We start from the raw sequence: 17,798 nt of genomic DNA, 5'->3' as shown, positions 1-17,798 counted from the left end.
GATAAATGTATTGATAAACTTCCTTATACTTTGAATTGAATAAATTATTTGCTTAAGACTAGTTTGAGTTAGGTTTCTGTCACGTGCAGAAACCCTTACTAATACTCATTTAATTTTTTTTTTTAATTTATTTTTGGCTGCGTTGGGTCTTCGTTGCTGCGCGTGGGCTTTTCTCTAGTTGTGGCGAGCGGGGGCTACTCTTCCTTGCCGTGCGTGAGCTTCTTATTGCAGTGGCTTCTCTTGTTGAGGAGCATGGGCTCTAGGTGCGCGGGTGTCAGTAGTTGTGGCACAGGGGCCCTAGAGCGCGTGGGCTTCAGTAGTTGTGGCTCGAGGGCTCTAGGGTGCAGGCTTGGTAGTTGTGGCACATGGACTTAGTTGCTCTGCGGCACGTGGGATCTTCCCAGACCAGGGCTCGAACCCGTGTCCCCTGCACTGGCAAGTGGATTCTTAACCACTGCACCACCAGGGAAGTCCCTCATTTGTTAATTTTTATAAGAGAGTCATATAACACAGCTGGTGAATCAGATCATATAATATAAAACTATTCTGCTGAAACTAAAATGCATTGTAGAATTTTCTTTTCTAAACCATTCCTCTATTATAGAGAAATTAATTTTAAATGTGTTGGTTCCTTTAAGTTAGTATTTTTGAGAGCCGGATAAATTAGCCACTTTTTTTTTTTTTTTTTTTTTTTAAGTAATGCACCTTTAGCTTTGAGTCATCTTAAATTAGATGTCATCTTAAATTTTAAATCATCTAAAATTAGAAATATTTAACAAAAAAAGTTGAAATTCAGATGAAGAATTGATTCTTTGGTAGTTGCTCTGGGGTGAAAAATGAGAACCATATGGTCTCTTTCTAGAAGCCTACAACCTAGTTGGGTGTGGAGGGTAATAAGGCAAGTGCACAAATAACCACCACACAATACAAAGCTGATTAGTGATAAATGCCATAGAGAGGTACAAAGTTCATGGGCCTCTCAGAGGAAGTAGTACCTAATTCTTCTTTTGTTTAGCTTTAGCACAGTGTTTAAACTTTTTTTTTTTAGTTTTCTTTAAGATATACATACATAACATTCACATTTTTAAAGTGTAAATTTCAGTGGGTTTTAATATTCACAGGTTGTGCAACTTCACCACTATCTAATTCCAGAATAAACTTTTTAAAAAATTCAAATATTTTTAGCTATGATATGCCCTCTAGTTCTCAGGCTCCACCACTCCCTGCTGGTTTACATCTGGCTGCCTCTGGTCTTTATATTGGCCACCTGATTCCTGAAGGCATTTAAGTTTGCCTCCAGGCTTGAGGAGTTGTTTCTCTAGTTTCCTTTACCGTGGAAGCAAATGCCAGCATTACCCTGGGGTTGCAGGTGTGGGGAATACTGGCTGCTGTCTTGCTGAGCATCCTTTTCCCCACCTCTATCCCTTTTCCCACTCTACCCTCTGACTCCTCCAAGAATGGTCCCCACCTCTGCTGCAGCCTTTTGAGAGGGATGACTTCTATTGCCTTCGAGAGGGCTTCCTTGGAATAAAATCCAAACTGCTTTTCTTGGCTTACAAATCCTTACATGATCTGGCTTTTTCTTCTCATCAGACTAAGCTTTCTGTTCCATGACATAGCAAACTTGTACCCTCTGCCTGCAATGCTTTTCTCTCCGATCTTTGCATGTCTGATTCTGTTTTGTCATTCATATCTCATTTTAAATATCACTACTCAGAAAGGTCTTCCCTGGTCATTGAATCTAAAGCGGCTACTTGCTCACTTTCCACACAACCCTAATTTATTTATCACCACAGTTGTCATGGGTCTGACTTTGTTGCTGTTGTTAATAATTTTCTCTCTTCACTAAAATGTAAGTTCAGTGTTAGTGGGTCCCTTGTTTGTCACATGTATAACTGCATCCTGAGCTTCTAGAGCAGTGTTTGGCACATAGCATGTGCTTAATACGTTTATTTGTTGAATAAATGGTTGCTTTGAACTATGGCTCCTGCACTGGTTCATCTGCCAGTATGATTCCATTTCTGTCTTACAGAAATTTGCCAAAAATCTCAGGTCCTTTGATGCCTTTGCCATCTCCAGCTCTCACTGCCTTTATGAGTTAATTCCCTTTTGTAATTGTTTACTGTCATTTCAATGGAATGAAGTGTATTCTGTCGGTCTTTTGACAGGTTGAGATGTTTTAGTCAGGTTGAAAACATGAACAACAGCCAAGTTAGGAAAGCATGGCTTGTTTTTTTGACAATACTAAGTAGTTTTGGTTGATTGAAGGGTAGAAAATAAGGTTGAGAATTTAGGTTGAGGCCATGTCAGAGAGGGTCTGAAATCATTTGATGAAGAGTTTGTACTTAATTCAGAATGTCCTGGGGAACCCTTGTGGGGTGTTTGAGCAGAATCATGACTTGAAAAGAGTTTTTAAGGAACATTGGTCTGACAGTGATGTAGTAAAGAAGAGAGGTCAGTTAGGAAGTTCCTAGAATAATCTGAGGATGATTCATTGTGAATCTGAACCAAGATAGTGGTCAACAAAATGAAAAGGAGGGCAAGGAGTTGGAAAAATATTTGAGCCTCCTGGTGCTGACACTGATAAATTTCTCAGTGATAATTACAGTTCAGCAATGTGACTTTTTTAGATGGATTGGTTGATTGTATGGGGAACTGTATTGAATATCTTCTGTCAGTAATGTGTTACAAATGTCTTTCTTAGAATTTTTACATTTGTGAGAGAGATGAAACAGAAAGCAGACATCTCAGCTTTGTTGAGTCGGGGATATTTGGTCAACTCTGGCACTTCATATCTCTGGATGTTGGCAAGAGGTCAGGGAATATGTTAATGAATAATGCAGGGTGGTACAAGTGTTTCACTGTTTAACTCCCTTTTTTCTCACTAAATGTAACAAAATTTTAAAAATCAAAACATCTTTTAAAAATCCCATCTTAAAGTCTATATTTAGCTTTAGCCTTATTATTTGATTAAATAGTAGTCTTTGATTTAGAACTGAATTCTGATTTCTTCCTGACCTACTTGTGATGTTAACCAACTTTTTTTTTTCACTTAGTTACTTTATTTTTACAAGTTTGGAAATGATTGTCTTTTGCCTCTGAAAGAATTATCTGATGAGTAATTATTTTTCTAAGATGTTAAGCTTTTATTTCCATTAAGTAAAACTAATTTTATGATGACCAAACTAACCTTAAAAAGTTAACTGAGTAAACCAGGCAAATGCAATTTAGGAATGGTAACACATGCATACATAATGAAAACCATATGTTGGAGAAATATGCAAGTGTTTTTTAGGGTTGTTAGGTTAAACTGCATTATTTTATTTGGTAAAAATGTTTTCAACCTATGTTTTTTTCTTTACGTTTATTTTTGAAGTTTTAAAAACTCACGCTCTGTTTTCCTAACTAAACTACAACTTCCTGAGGGTAGAGAGACTGTTCTTTCTTTTCTTTATCTCCCCTGCCTCCCATCTCTCTCTTCCTTAATTTATTTTGATATAATTTTAGACTTACAAAAAAGTTGTAAGAAGAGTACAAACAACTCCCATATTCCTTTTACCTAGATTCACCTATTGTTTACATTTTGCCTACTTATCATTACTCTCTCCCTATATACATATTTACACACACACACACACACACACACACACACACACACATTTTTTTCTGAGCCAGTTAAGGATAAGTTGCAGACATTATGCCCCTTTATGCCTAAATTCTTTAGTGTATGTTTCCTAAGAATAAAGATATTCTCTTATATAACAACAGTACAATTATCAAAATCAGGAAACGTTTCATTGATACAGTACTATGATCTAATCTATAATCCATAGTCAAATTTTGTCAGTTGTCCCAATATTGTCCTTTATAGCTTTGTTTATGCACTTAACATTTTTTCTCTGGGTCCAGGATCCCGTCCCAGTATCAAACACTGTATTTAGTCGTCCTGTCTCTTTAGGTTTCCCTTAATCTGGAACATATCTTCAGCCTTTCTTTGTGCTCTTGGCCATTACATTTTTGAAAACTACAGGCCAGTTATTTTATAAAATGGCTCTTATGATTGATTTAGTAATGAATTTTTGTCAGGAATACCACAAAATAATAATGTGTCTTCTCAGTGCATCGTTACAGGAAGCATAAGGTTTGCCCCAATATTGATGTTGTTAAGTTTGATGACTTGGTTAAGGCAGTGTCCCTCCAATAATTTGTGGGGCGATACTTTGAGAATAAGTAAATGTCGTATCAAATATTCACCCACTAGTTTTAGCATCTATTGATGGTTCTTGCCTGAATCAGTTGTTATTGCAGTGGTTGCAGTGGTGACCTTCTGTCATTTCTTCTGTGTTAATTAGTTGGCATTCTACTGTAAGGAAGAACTTTCTCCCCTGTTGTGTTTATTTATATCAGTATAGATTTATGGATTCTTGTTTTAGTCAATGTGTTATACTTTTTTCTGTCATAATTTATTTTGATGCTTAAACTGTCCCAGAATAGGCTCCTGGACAGCCGCCACCCCCCCCCCCCCAAGCTTGCTCCTGTGTCCTTATGACATGTCCCCATCTTTATTGAGCAGTTTTTGGCACTAGATGTTCTAGGGGCTCATCTTGTTATTTTCTCTGCCCCAGCCCTGGAATCATTACTCCAAGGATCTCTGGTGACTTTTTGGGTAGAATATGTATTTAGAAACCAAGAACTGGGAACTAGGTATTCTAATTGCTACTGGGGTGTTACTGCTACGAGGCCCTTTCAGTGGACATACCTATAAACACACATACACATAATATCTGCCTTTATTTCTACCCCTCCCTTTCTCTCTATCTGTTTAAAACCTTGAGTTCATACTGATGATTCAAAATCCAGTCCAAATGGTTTCTCTGCTGCAGGCTACAGCTGTCTGGCAGTCTCCCTTATCCCCCAAAGTATGGGCTGCCTTGAGGGGCTGCATTTCCTGCCGTGCATTTGCCTGTCTTACAGGAGAATAGGGCAAAAGTGGAGAAAAACAGCAGTCGACCATCACCCTAATGAGGCTTTCAGTAATTTCAAGACAGTTTCTCCTACCCGAGAGAGGAGTAAAGTTGTAGCCTCTACTTTCAGTTGAACCTGAGAGTGCATGAACAGTATTAGCCATCTCCAAAGATAACTACGTACTTATGTAGTATAGCAGGAAAGGTCCCAAGTGTGGAGCAAGATGAATATCCCTGGAAGCAGTTGTGGAAGCCACACCTACACACCCACACCCACACACACACGCGCACATATGTATATATACTGTATTAGTTTCCTAGGGCTGCTGTAACAGATCGCCACACACTGGGTGGCTTAAACAACAACAGAAATAATTTTCTCACAGTTTCTGAAATAAACTTGAAAAGCTGGAATATAAATGAAAGAATTTTACACTTATTATTTTTTGGTTTTGTTTTTCAGTTTTTGTTGTTTATTTTTTAGTTGCCCTGTGATTTCAGATTATGGTTTGTGGTATACTGTGTAATAAGTAATAATAAAATTGATCATTAGAACATCTTATTTCTGGGAATGGTAGGAGTTTCTTTGTAGAACATTGAACTAGGATTGTTTTTTCCACTTAGATAAGGAGTTCCTGTTTGGGGTTTAGTAGATGAAGAATATCTAGTATTATGAAAATCCAGTATAAATAAAAGAACAAATATGGTTCATCCTGTTCAAAGAATTCCTTTACTAGGGGCTGTGTTTAAGTGCTTGATAAACATTAAACATTAAATCAACAGAATTGCCTTTGATTTGACTTTTAGCTCTTAGGCATTATAACCTCTGTCAACTGTTACAAGAGCTCTTGCTTGTTTTTATGCTTCTTTGTATGATCTTTAGTTACCTCACAGTTAACGTACGTGATAGTGAAGAGGATGTGTTAGTTACATCCTCGGTTGTCAAAAAACAGAGACATAAATAGAGGAGTAGGTATAAGGGTGTGAATCACCTCCCCAAGTATTTCTCTTTCCTCTGAGTAAGGAGGGGTTCACAGTGGCTGGCCCAAGAATAGTACATGTCTGTATTTATTAGGGAGGTTCAGTTCCATGTGGAAACTTTACAAAACTTAGTTCCAGGTGTCAGCTCATTCCCAGAGGACCAGGCCATGCAAGTTCACTCATGGCCAGTGAGTTTACTGGGCATCCTCCTGCAAAGGCTTTGGATGATATAGTACTTTGCTTCTTGTCTCTTTCAACACTTAGGAGACGGTACCTTCCTTTATGCACAGGCCTACAAAAGGAACTTTGTTCTTAGAGAATTTGTTAATCAAGATACCTCTATGTTTACCACCTTTCCCTGTAGTTAGGATTAATGTTCTCTGATGGAAGATATTTTTTGCTTTCTTTGTATCTTGCATAATGCTGTTTGTAGGCAAGGTGTTTTGAAGTGTTGGACCCCAAGTAGAACTTGGGCCTTTTCTGTTGAGGGCCGCTAACCTCCAGAAAAAACTTAAGTGATTGGATATACAGAACTTTTTATTTCTTTTTTTAAACTCATCTGATTTATAAATTAATAACAAGCTATAAAATGATGTTTAAGAAAAGGTTCACACTGGAAAAGGATCCTCAAAAAAAGAACCTAGTGTGTTCATAGAATGTAGATATATATAAATAAAAGAAACATATCAAGCATGGGAAATTTAGAATTGGGGGAAAAATCAGTTTAGGTTCTCACTTTCACATTTTGTGCAAAACTAAGTTACCTATGTAAAATGCAATAATTACATAAAAGAATGAATAATAAAACTAAAAATTTATATAACCATTTATCTGATTTCCGGGTGGAGAAGAATTTACTGAACAAAACAGTGTAAGAATGTTTTTCACTGTTTGATAACTTAAAAAAAAAAATGTTTAGTGGTGTCTTAAAAAAAGTCCAACGAAGTTAAAAGGTAAAACCTGAGGAAAATGTTGCTATACACACAACATGTTTAATATCTTAATTCTGTAAAGTGCTCATGTAAATTCAATTGGTTTATTTTATTTCATTTTCTCCTCTTCTTCTTTTCTATCAAGCTTGCCTTTATACTGTTTCAATTGGTTTATTAAATTCCCAGCTTCCATTTGGGCAGTTTACACTTGCTACCATTTAGTTCACAGCAGAACTGGGTTAGAGTTGTAGGTCCAGAGAGGAACATACCTCTTGGTGCCCTATTCAGATGAGTAGTTAATAGCCCTCTATCCCCCACAGTTCTCACTTCATTTTACATTTGGTTGTGTCCTGTTTCTCCCCTTTTCCTTCTTAGCTCTGACTTCCTCCCTCCTTTTGATGGGTTCTCTTCCTCTTTTCTCGCCCTACTAAATTTAACAGAGTTTTTTTCCTTATTGTTTCTTTTGCCTGATTTAGGTTTCCTTCCTCTTGCTTTTATTTTGCAAGAGTTGTATCTTGTGCATTTGGAGGCACTCCTTGAACCTGGAAGTCTTCACAGCCCCCCTTCTCTGGTGTCTGTTTTTCTTTAGAATTATTTATCAGATTAGAGCAGCATAAGAGGTGTTTTTCAAAACTGTTTTTGTGATAGAGCTACTGAAACGTAACTGGACATAAAGCACTGAAATTTATTTCTAAATAACTCTGAGGAGAAGCATGGAACTTTTGCTTCCTCCGTGGAGGAGGAGTAATTGGGGTATGTTAATTAGGAGATCCTGATGCTGCTTAGTTTTTTTATGGTCTTCGGGAGTACTTATTCTAGGTTGTTCTGCCTTTAACCAAATTGTGGCCATGCAAAACTGCATTACTTTTGTCTTGGAAGCCCTCCCAGTAATTATAACACACTATTGCAGTTCTCAGACTTTTGTGGGCATAAGCAATTCCCTGGGGGGACTTGTTAAAAATGTCCCCCTCCTGGAAATTGGTATTCAGATCTTGGGCACACCATTTTAAAGCTGACTTTAAGAAGAAGCACTCCAGGTAATTTTGATATAGGTCATCAGTAGACCACAATTGGAAAAATGTTGCCGTATGGCATCAAATCCAAACTCTTTGATATGGCTTATAATGTTGCCCCTACCTCCCTCTCCAGCCCCATTTTCCATGGGTCTATGCCACACATCCTATGCTTCAGGAGTGTTAAGCCACTTAGAGTTCTCAACATGTCTTAACCTTCTCACACCTTTATATACCCTGGCACATGCTGGTCCCTCTGCTTACAACCCTCTTCCCCATCTCTGCCTTGTACATTCATTCTTCAGGTCTCCACTGAAGCATCACACCTTTCCTCTCGTCTTCTCAAACGGAATTAAACTACACTCACATGACAAAACTCTATTATAGACTACACTCACATAACAAAACTCTATTATAGACTACACTCACATAAAAAAACTCTATTATAGCACTTAACATAGTGTTTCATCATTGTTGGTTTCCTGGTCCGTTCCCTACTAGATTATATATACTTAAGGACAGAGTCTGTCATGTTGATCTCTGTTCCCCCAGTGTCTGGCACATGGTAGATGTAGAGTAAATACTAAATAATACCAAAGCTTCTCTTGCCTCTTTGGAACATTAAGCATGCTAGACCTAAGGAAATGCTGTAGTAGCAGCTCTGCACTCCTGTATTCTGAGAGTTTTCACGTGTTTTTAAGTATAGAGCACTTATTTTTACAAAAAGCAGTTATTCTTTAAGTGCTTTTACTAAAAGCAAGTATTTTGAATTATTTTTGAATTTTTGAATTAAAGGGACAAAAAAGAGTTCGGTAATAAATAAGGCACCCTGGCTATATACCATGTACTCTTCTTGCCACTCGTAAGTATGTGACTTGTATAAGTTATACTTCCTCTCAAGACTTTAATTTCTGTATCTGTAATTCTCTCTAACTAATACCCACAGTGGCCTTCTAATGGTCTTTCCCTTTTCTAATAACTCTTATACAGGTACCATGTCCTCTGACTAAAATACCATTTCTCCCCCTACCTCCTTCATTTCTGTGTATAGTTCTTCCCAGTTGCCTTCTGGAGGGAAAAAATTGGTTTGGCTTTCAAGGCTTTCCTGTATGACCGGATCCTTTCTTAGTCCTTGACCTTTAAATCTCACTCTTCCCTCTTGTTTTATTTGACAGTCTCACAAAAACAGACCTTCTTCTTTGCTCTTTATAATTAGCCCTACCTGGAATATATTTATTCAAATCCTTAAGTCCTACTCTAAGCCCCACCTTCTTGATAAAGATCACCATTCCGTCTTGCAGTGAGGAAATTGAGTAGTAAACCAAAATATCTTCCAAGAGGAAGGTTAATAGGGAAAATATGCTTGAATGTTTTAACTTCATGGAAAATTTAGTGGGAATAATATTGTTTCATACTAAGGCACACTAAATGGATAGTTTCCTTATGTGTAGTGGAGCTTACTATGTATATTATACGTTTTCACCTGTAGTAATTGAAGCACAATTATTCACTGTTATTTGTGAAATGAAACCAACCAGCATATAAGCAATTATGGATCATTCCCCCATTATTTCTGTTTTCACTTCATTAATAAAATAAATGTAAACTAGTTTAAAATGTCAGTTATTATTAGCTGTAATCTATTATTTTTCTGTAGTAAACATATGATTTTGAAATAATATTCAGGCTGACTAAACTTTCTCATTACCTGAGTCCTAACTTCCTCGTTTTCTTCCAGTTGGATGTTTGCTAGGCATCTCTCAATCTGTCTTCAAAACAGAATCCACATTCTTCCTCCCCCCACAACCTGCTCCAAGGAGCAGCAGTGGGCAGGACTGTGTGGCTGGAGGGGAGAGTGGGGAGAGTGGGAATAGAGGTCAGAGAGGTCCCTGAAGGCCAGGATCACTCAGGGCCTTCTCGACCTGCCAGCGACTTAGGGCTTTGTTCTGTATTCAGTAAGTCTGCACTTTGGAAGCGTAAACCTTTTCATTTGTGGCAGGGTACATTTGTTCTTTAAGGAAGTAGTTTCCCTCAGATATAATGGAGCAGGGACCTTGAGTGAAACCTTAGTATGTTCCTCCTAAAGTACCTAATTTAATAGAGTAATTTAATAGTATTTGTTCTAGTATGTATTATAGTTTCCTTGGGCCTATTTCTACATCATTAAGGAAAAACATCACATTAGAAGCTATCCATTTAAGTCCTATTTTTTTTTAAATTTTTTTAACATCTTTATTGGAGTATAATTGCTTTACAATGGTGTGTTAGTTTCTGCTTTATATCTAATTATTTTTAAAACAAAATTTGTAAGTTCTCTTTTCTTCTTAAAAAAAATTTCCCCTTTTTGTTTGGAGGGACAGTTGACTGACTAGTGTATAATTTAATTTGCATTTTCTGCTGTCATCATTTCCAGCAGGGGCATTATGTTGGGAAAATTCAGGTTTAGAATCGTGATTTAATTGGAGACAGGATTGATATATAATAAGGAATGAATTGCCTTACCAGATTTGCTGACTTTTTAGACAGTGCAGAGCCTATAAACTTTCTTGGGGCTCCTCATTTGGTGTGTGTAGTAAACAGAAACAATGCCGTATTGGGGGTAGGAGAATAAGGATTAACATCAGCTTCTAGAGAATGGAGAGTGCTGTTTTAGAGTATAGATCCTTTAAGAAATGTCGTAGGGGGCTTCCCTGGTGGCGCAGTGGTTGAGAGTCTGCCTGCCAATGTAGGGGACACGGGTTCGAGCCCTGGTCTGGGAAGATCCCACATGCCGCGGAGCGGCTGGGCCCGTGAGCCACAACTACTGAGCCTGCGCGTCTGGAGCCTGTGCTCCGCAACGAGAGGCCGCGACAGTGAGAGGCCCGCGCACCGCGATGAAGAGCGGCTCCCGCTTGCCGCAACTGGGGAAAGCCCTCGCACAGAAACGAAGACCCAACACAGCCATAAATTGAAAAATAAATAAATAAATAAATAAATAAAAATTTAAAAAATTAAAAAAAAGAAATGTTGTAGGACCTAAATTTTTATTGGAAAAGTCTCTGAATAAAATGTCTAAAGTTCATTTTTGTAAAATAACCCATGTGGTGACAGAAATTCAAGAAAGGACAAAATTGGCAAAAGTTACATAAATAGTAAAAGTCTAATAGTTACTTTAAATTTTCGATTTATTTTATGACTCTGTCATTGTTCCTTAGCATATGTTCCTTTACGTGAGTCAATAGTAGTCTAGATAAAACAAAATTATTAAAATATTTGAGAGACTTTTTAAAATCCAAATAATTATTGGGTTTGAATAATAGGAAAAAAGCTCACAGAACACACCAGACTTTGGTGTGGAGTCTGTAGTTCTATTTGGATCCATGACAATTTAAAATATTCATATTCATTTTGAACCGTTTAGTGTTTGCGCTGTAAAATTATATTCCTATTGTTTCATTTTTTTCCAGTGTAGCATCTTCCTTATGGGCATTTGCAATGTGTGCTCAGAAGGAAAGTGTAGGCATAAGTGTCATTATCTCAAAGCAGAATTCTTCCTAGAATATTTTTGCTTCTGGGTTATTCCAGTGTTTATAGTTTTGAAGATTAGGAAGGAAAAGGAAGTTGACTGTTAACATTCCCAGTTCTGTTGCTTGTTGGCCCTCATTATGAAGACTGAGTATTACTACTCTTAGATGTTCTCAAACTAGCAACTGTTATTCGAATAATTAAGTCACCTGGTGATGAGGTTTTTCTTTGCACTAACTTTTTGTTGTTAATGGGTAGATGACTTTTTTAAAATTTTTATTTATTTATTTTTGGCTGTGTTGGGTCTTTGTTGCTGCACGCGGGCTTTCTCTAGTTGTGATGAGCGGGAGCTACTCTCTGTAAATAATTCAATAATGAATGAAAATCTTAGCAATAGTATTAATACAAGTGAACTATAAAAATCAAATGTCTTTAAGAGCCAAATTTATGCATTGGAAAATTAGTTGATCCATTTTCCATTTGTCAAGGTAGAATGCCCTGATTTATACATGCTTATAGTAGTGAAATTAAGAAATGAGAATCTCTTAAGTGGTTAAATGGGATATGATCTGATTTTCAGCATTATTAGAACTAAATTCAGTTTTGATTTTGCAACAGTATTTGACCATTTCTACAAAATTTTATATGGTAAAATAAGGTTTAAAATTTAACTTCATGGCACCTCATCAGATAGCTAAAATCCTTATGTATCTCATAACTGTGTTTAAGGACCGCAGAAATAATTTTGTTGATTGCTGCTTTGGAGGTATAAGATGTATATAAATTCTTATTCTAGATTAAAGATATCTTTAATCTCTGAAGAACTGTTTAAGCTAACTGACAAGTTGTATTCTGAATATTGCCTAGATCCACTAGAATAAAATTTGTGTTTTCGTAAACGTGAGTCAAGAGTATGGCATGTACAATGAAGATATTCATTGTGTCCCTGGGAAAGTTAATGTGTGTTACTCCAAGTTGAAGGAAAAGGATCTGTGGTCATGTAAATTTGGAATATGTTGGTTTAAGCAAAGCTAAGCTTTACTGAAGATTTCTCAGAGCCTTTAATATTGAAATATTTTATATTAATCAGATTAATCTTACTTTAAGAATTTTAAGTATCTGATCAGTCATTGATCTTACTTTGTTTCGTATAATCTTTTCCTCCTTTCACAAAATAATATGCAAGTTCCGTGTCAGATACCACGTTATTTTATTAATGGGAAGAAAGAAAATATCCCTTCTTTCAAAGGACTTACACGTGAAAAGTCACCACATGTAGGAAATTTTGTATATGAATTTCATGTTTTCAATTCCAGTTTTCTATTTGAATTCTAGTTCCTTGAATTTTGTAGGGACTGATAGGGAAGTTAGTAAAAGACAAATGGGGTAGAAAGTAAGAGTAAGATAGAAGGAAGAGCTAATTCAACAAACTGAAGTAGATTAAAGGTTTTTGCTTTGTCTTTTCTCTGAAATACTTTTTGGACTAAGGTTTTCATGATACATACTTATTTGAACAAATTTTTACAGCATAAATAAGATAATAACTTGCTCGTTAAAGTCTTCTGAAATTTTTTTTCTGTGGTGTTTGGGGGTGTTGCAGGATCTATTAGTGGAGAGAACTGTACTGCTGTAATATCCTCTGATTAATGGGAGTGGTCTGTGATTTAAAAATCATTGTTGTAAAGCAACTATACTCCAATAAAAATTTTTTTTTAAAAATCATCATTACTTGTGATTCTGGTTATAATCTGATACAGTGTGTTCTTCTTTCTCAATTTCCTAAAAATTTGAGGCTTAATTGCTCATTTCTACTCACTTGTTAACCTTGTCTCCACTTATGACTTCCAGTTTCCTTTTATAATATAATCTCTAGTTTTCAAGGTTTGACTCCAGAGAGTTGCAATATGTATCAGAACATACACTGCATGATGTTTCAAGTTCAGCCTGTAACTATTCATTATACACAAATATCTGTATTTCATTCAGATGGAGCAGCTGTCAGATGAAGAAATTGACCATGGCGCTGAAGAAGACAGTGACAAGGAAGATCAGGACCTGGACAAAATGTTTGGAGCCTGGCTGGGGGAGCTAGACAAACTCACTCAGGTTGGAAATTGTGCTTGAAAAACTGGTAGAGGATTTTAAGTCATCACTATGTGCTAAAACTTTACTGCGTAGACATGAGGATATGAATATAGTTTATGTTTTAAAATACTGCTATAAAGGAAAAATGTCCAAAACATTAACAAGTAAATGAATAGTAACTCTAGAACACAAGATACTGTCTTCTGTGGTTATTTTAAGGAGTTTCAAAAAAAAAAATGCTTTTGACAGAGGTTCTATGCATCTAGAGGGATTTCTTAAAATCTGTTTCATAAATTGAGTTGCTGCCTAAAAAGTTTTAAAGCCTAAAATGTAAAAACCTAAATTTTAGCAAATCCTATTCTATAACTTAGTGAGTATGAACACATTTTACAACATAAATAATATCCTCACATGCAGATATTTTCTATTACATGATTCCAGAATACTGACAAAATTTCATCCCCGGCGGCATTTGAAAACAGTGGCTGAGCTTCTTCATTTTGTTTTATTAGATCTTCGGTTTTAAAAAAAAAAGAATGACTTTATCCTCTAAACCAGGTCACTTTTTAGAATAAAAGCGTATACTATTACTACCCCAGTTAATACATTATATTCAATATATATGAAGATAGATAGTTATGTTTATTAAAGGAACATTAACTTTATGACAATGAGAAAGAACATTAGAACAAAACTTATTTTCACTCATCCTTAAATAATATCTCTGGGAAGAATTTTTGTGTAAATAGCTAAGTATGAGATTTGTTAACTAGTAGAAAAGTAGGTGGTAAGGTTTGGAAACTTAAAGTACTAGTTTGTTTCTGTATCTCTTTCTATAGCAGTCTGGGATTGAAACTGAGAAACTCTTCAGGTAATTCTTGCTAGATCATTTTGAAAAGCAGACATGTTTGTGACCACAGCCCGTTAATGATGAATTTTGAGAAGAACGCTTTCAGTCTTACTAGGATTTCATAAGGATCATGCTCTTCATCTCCAGTCAGAAGAAATAACAGTATTTGTGGTGATAAAGGTCTTTTATGTAGTTACCAAACCATTTCAGTTTAATTCTTAATTTTTTTTTTAAAAAAGTGATTTTGGCATGGAGATGGTGACTAGGCTATGCAGTTCTGTGCTGAGGAGAAAAAGGAAAGAGGAAGCAAAGAAGAGGAAATAGAAAATGACAATGCTTGAAGGAAAGTATGTGAGGGCCAGCTGTCATGTGTGGGGTTTTCTTTTTTTTTTGGCCGCGCTGCGTGGCTTGTAGGATCTCAGTTCCCTGACCAGGGACTGAACCCAGGCCACAGCAGTGAAAGCCCGGAATCCTAACCACTTGGTCACCAGGGAACTCCCAGGGGTTTCCTTGACTGTGGGTTTTATTGTCCATCCCTGGCGAGGGGCCAAAAAAGAGAAAAGACAGGTAGATATCAGTGCAGCCACTCTGGGTGGAGTGGACTCCATGCTACTCCACTGTAGATGGCATTTCTACTGAATACAATAAAACCTTGTATTCTTCCCTATGTTTTAAATTCCCTGACATACAGATGTGAAGAGCCATTCATCAAAACAGTTGGCTCCTAAACTAATGCTGTGACAGTTCTTTTTTTATGTATAAAGCTGTCTTTAGAGAGAAAACAGGTTAAAACTATTGCATAACGTGGCTCGCTGCTAGCAAGTTGCTTTTTAACACTTCAGAAATTTTCAAAAAATATTTTACTTACTAAGTTGGTGGCTGAAACTTAAATTTTTGTTTATTTCCTCATTTTAGTTAACTACAGAGTCATCTATGCACCTGTATTACCCAAACGATGTTAATGGATTTTCAACTTTATATTAAATCAGTTTTAAGTTTTAAGTGGTTGTTGAATCATCTGAAATTGTTTGCAAAATTTTATATGTATTTGCATTTTTCTGGAAGAAGGTTCATGGCTTTTATCACATTCTCAGTGACCTCCACTCCCACCCTGACTCCATCCCCTGCCAAAAAAAAAAAAAAAAAGTTAAAAAACCACTCTACTAGATTACCCATTTCTTGGCATCAAGGAGTATTTCTTATTATTTCCCTTTTTGCCCCAGCACCATGGACACAGCAGATAATTATAATAAGTATTTGTTTATTTGAACTGATGAATAGATTGAGTTTTAATATGTTTTCAATTATATTCAAGTTTTACTGAAAACATTACCTACGTACTATTCTTCATTTCCACTGAGAGAAGGAGGATTAGGCCTTAAATTGCAGCGGAAGAATTTGGTTTGAGGTTAAAGGAGAATTTCCTAGCTGTTTCCCGAAACTTTGAAATAAGACACTGAATGGCTGTGGATCTCCTTCAGATGATAGCTTTAAAAACTGGATGGACACTATCTAAATGGATTCAATTGAAGCAAATGAATAAAGAAGATAGCATTCTAATCTAATTCCATGATTCTACAAATAGACTATTCAGCATTCTTTTTCATTTGAAATCTATTTGATAATTATAAAGAGAAATTAAAAATTTAAAAGACTAATCGTAATATTTACAAATTTATTTAAATAGACCTTAAATAACTGTTGACCCTTTCCCTGCATTTCTCTGTTGTAAACACCTTATTTTCCTTATTGTAGAAAGGTTGGAGAGAAAAAAAGTGTCATTTAAAAAGATGGTGAGTTGGGACTTCCCTGGTGGTCCAGTGGTAGAGAATCCACCTTAACAATGCGGGGGACGCGGGTTTGATCCCTGGTCAGGGAACTAAGATCCCACATGCCACGGGGTAACTAAGGCTGTGTGCCACAACTACTGAGCTCACACGCCTCAACTAGAGAAGAGAAAACCCGCATGCCACAACTAGAGAGAAGCCTGCGTGCCGCAACAAAAGATCCTGCATGCCTCAACGAAGATCTCGCATGCCACAGCTAAGACCCGATGCAGCCAAAAAATAAATTAAATAAATAAATAAATAATTTAAAAATCTTAAAAATAGAAAAATAAAAAGGTGGTGAGTTAACTTACAAGACACCCTACCTTAAAGTTCAGTGTGATTGTAGACTTCATGACAGGCAGTATAGCTGGTTACAGTTTGCCCTCACCTTAGTAGAGCTTGAAAAGAACAAGGATATTCCATCATTGTTTGAAGTTGTAGCCACTTTCTGTTAAGATCTTGGGTCTCATAATTTTGAGTCCAGAATTGTGCCTTATCTTCAGGGTAATTCATTCCAAGAATGAGGCTCTGTTGGACCAAAAACAAATTCCTTTGAGGAGAGAGAAAACAGAATTCTCTGCATTATTCCTTTTTATTTCTTATCTTACCATGCCCATATTCATGTACCTAGCTTATTTTATGGTGAATTTATGTAAAACGAGCTCAGTCACTATACTTGATGTATTCAATATTTGGAAAGATATTTACTCCAAACTGTAACTATCTCAAGTGCCTTAAGTAAGCATATATCTAAAAATTGAAGAAACTATAACCAAAATGATGTGAAAACCAATTATACTTTTCCTTAAGGCTATTACTTAGAAGAACTTTGGTTGTATTAAATATTATATGAAAGTTCACTTAATCATACAAAAAAAACTTTATTCATCTTTTTATTATAATTGAAGCCTGAATTTAATATGACTTATTAAACTTTGTTTTTTAAAGAGTTTGGATTCTGACAAGGCCACGGAACCAATAAAAAGATCTCCTCTTCGCCAGGAAACAAACATGGCCAATTTTTCTTATCGCTTCTCCATATACAACTTGAATGGTAAGACGTAATTGGAAATAAAATGTAAAACAGTGTATTAAGTTATATAATGTGGAAATAATACAGTAACAATTACAAATAGCTCAATATAAAAACCATATATGCATAACTTGACTGAGCTCTTATATTTCTTGATTTGTATATTTTATTACTAATTCAAATGATCACAGAAAAAAACAAACTGGAACATAACTAAAATAGTTTTCTAGTAGAGTTATTAATAATTGACAAACTACATACTCAGGTAGAATCCTACAACAAACTTAATTGCATTGTTGTATTTTCACTGGAATAAAGTCCAGTGAAAGTGAAATTACTTGTTACTAATTTAAAACCAGCCCCTCTGGCCTTTATTTAATGAACTCTACCTAGTCAGCTTTTAGTTCTTAGAACTGACATTTCAATCTGTAATTTTTTTAGGGCTTAACATTTCTCTTTTTATGCCCTCAGATCTTTAGGTATTAACATCTCCACCAGGGCAGTGGTCATATTAACAACTTAGAGCCTCTGGTAAAAAATTGCATAGGGGATGTGGTTAAAACCATGGAACAGTATACAATTTTTCCATTATTTTTATCTTTCAACT

The 17,798-nt window shown here is 36.0% G+C and overlaps 1 protein-coding gene across 8 annotated transcripts in view; it reads left to right on the top strand.

Annotated features, from left to right (window-relative positions):
- The window catches only part of RAPH1 (Ras association (RalGDS/AF-6) and pleckstrin homology domains 1), an 89,568-nt gene that overhangs the window by 19,700 nt on the left and 52,070 nt on the right, over nt 1-17,798 (top strand). For all 8 annotated transcript variants that reach the window (XM_082466972.1, XM_082466971.1, XM_082466974.1 and 5 more), the window contains exons 2-3: nt 13,381-13,500; nt 17,107-17,212. In XM_082466972.1, the coding sequence (XP_082323098.1) occupies nt 13,381-13,500; nt 17,107-17,212 (226 nt within the window). The remainder of the gene's footprint in view (nt 1-13,380; nt 13,501-17,106; nt 17,213-17,798) is intronic.

Source organism: Balaenoptera physalus, assembly GCF_965194825.1.
Source record: "Balaenoptera physalus genome assembly, chromosome: 6".
Lineage (NCBI taxonomy): Eukaryota > Metazoa > Chordata > Mammalia > Artiodactyla > Balaenopteridae > Balaenoptera > Balaenoptera physalus.
The sequence above is the reverse complement of the archived record's forward strand: the minus strand, read 5'-3'. Positions and strand labels throughout refer to the sequence as shown.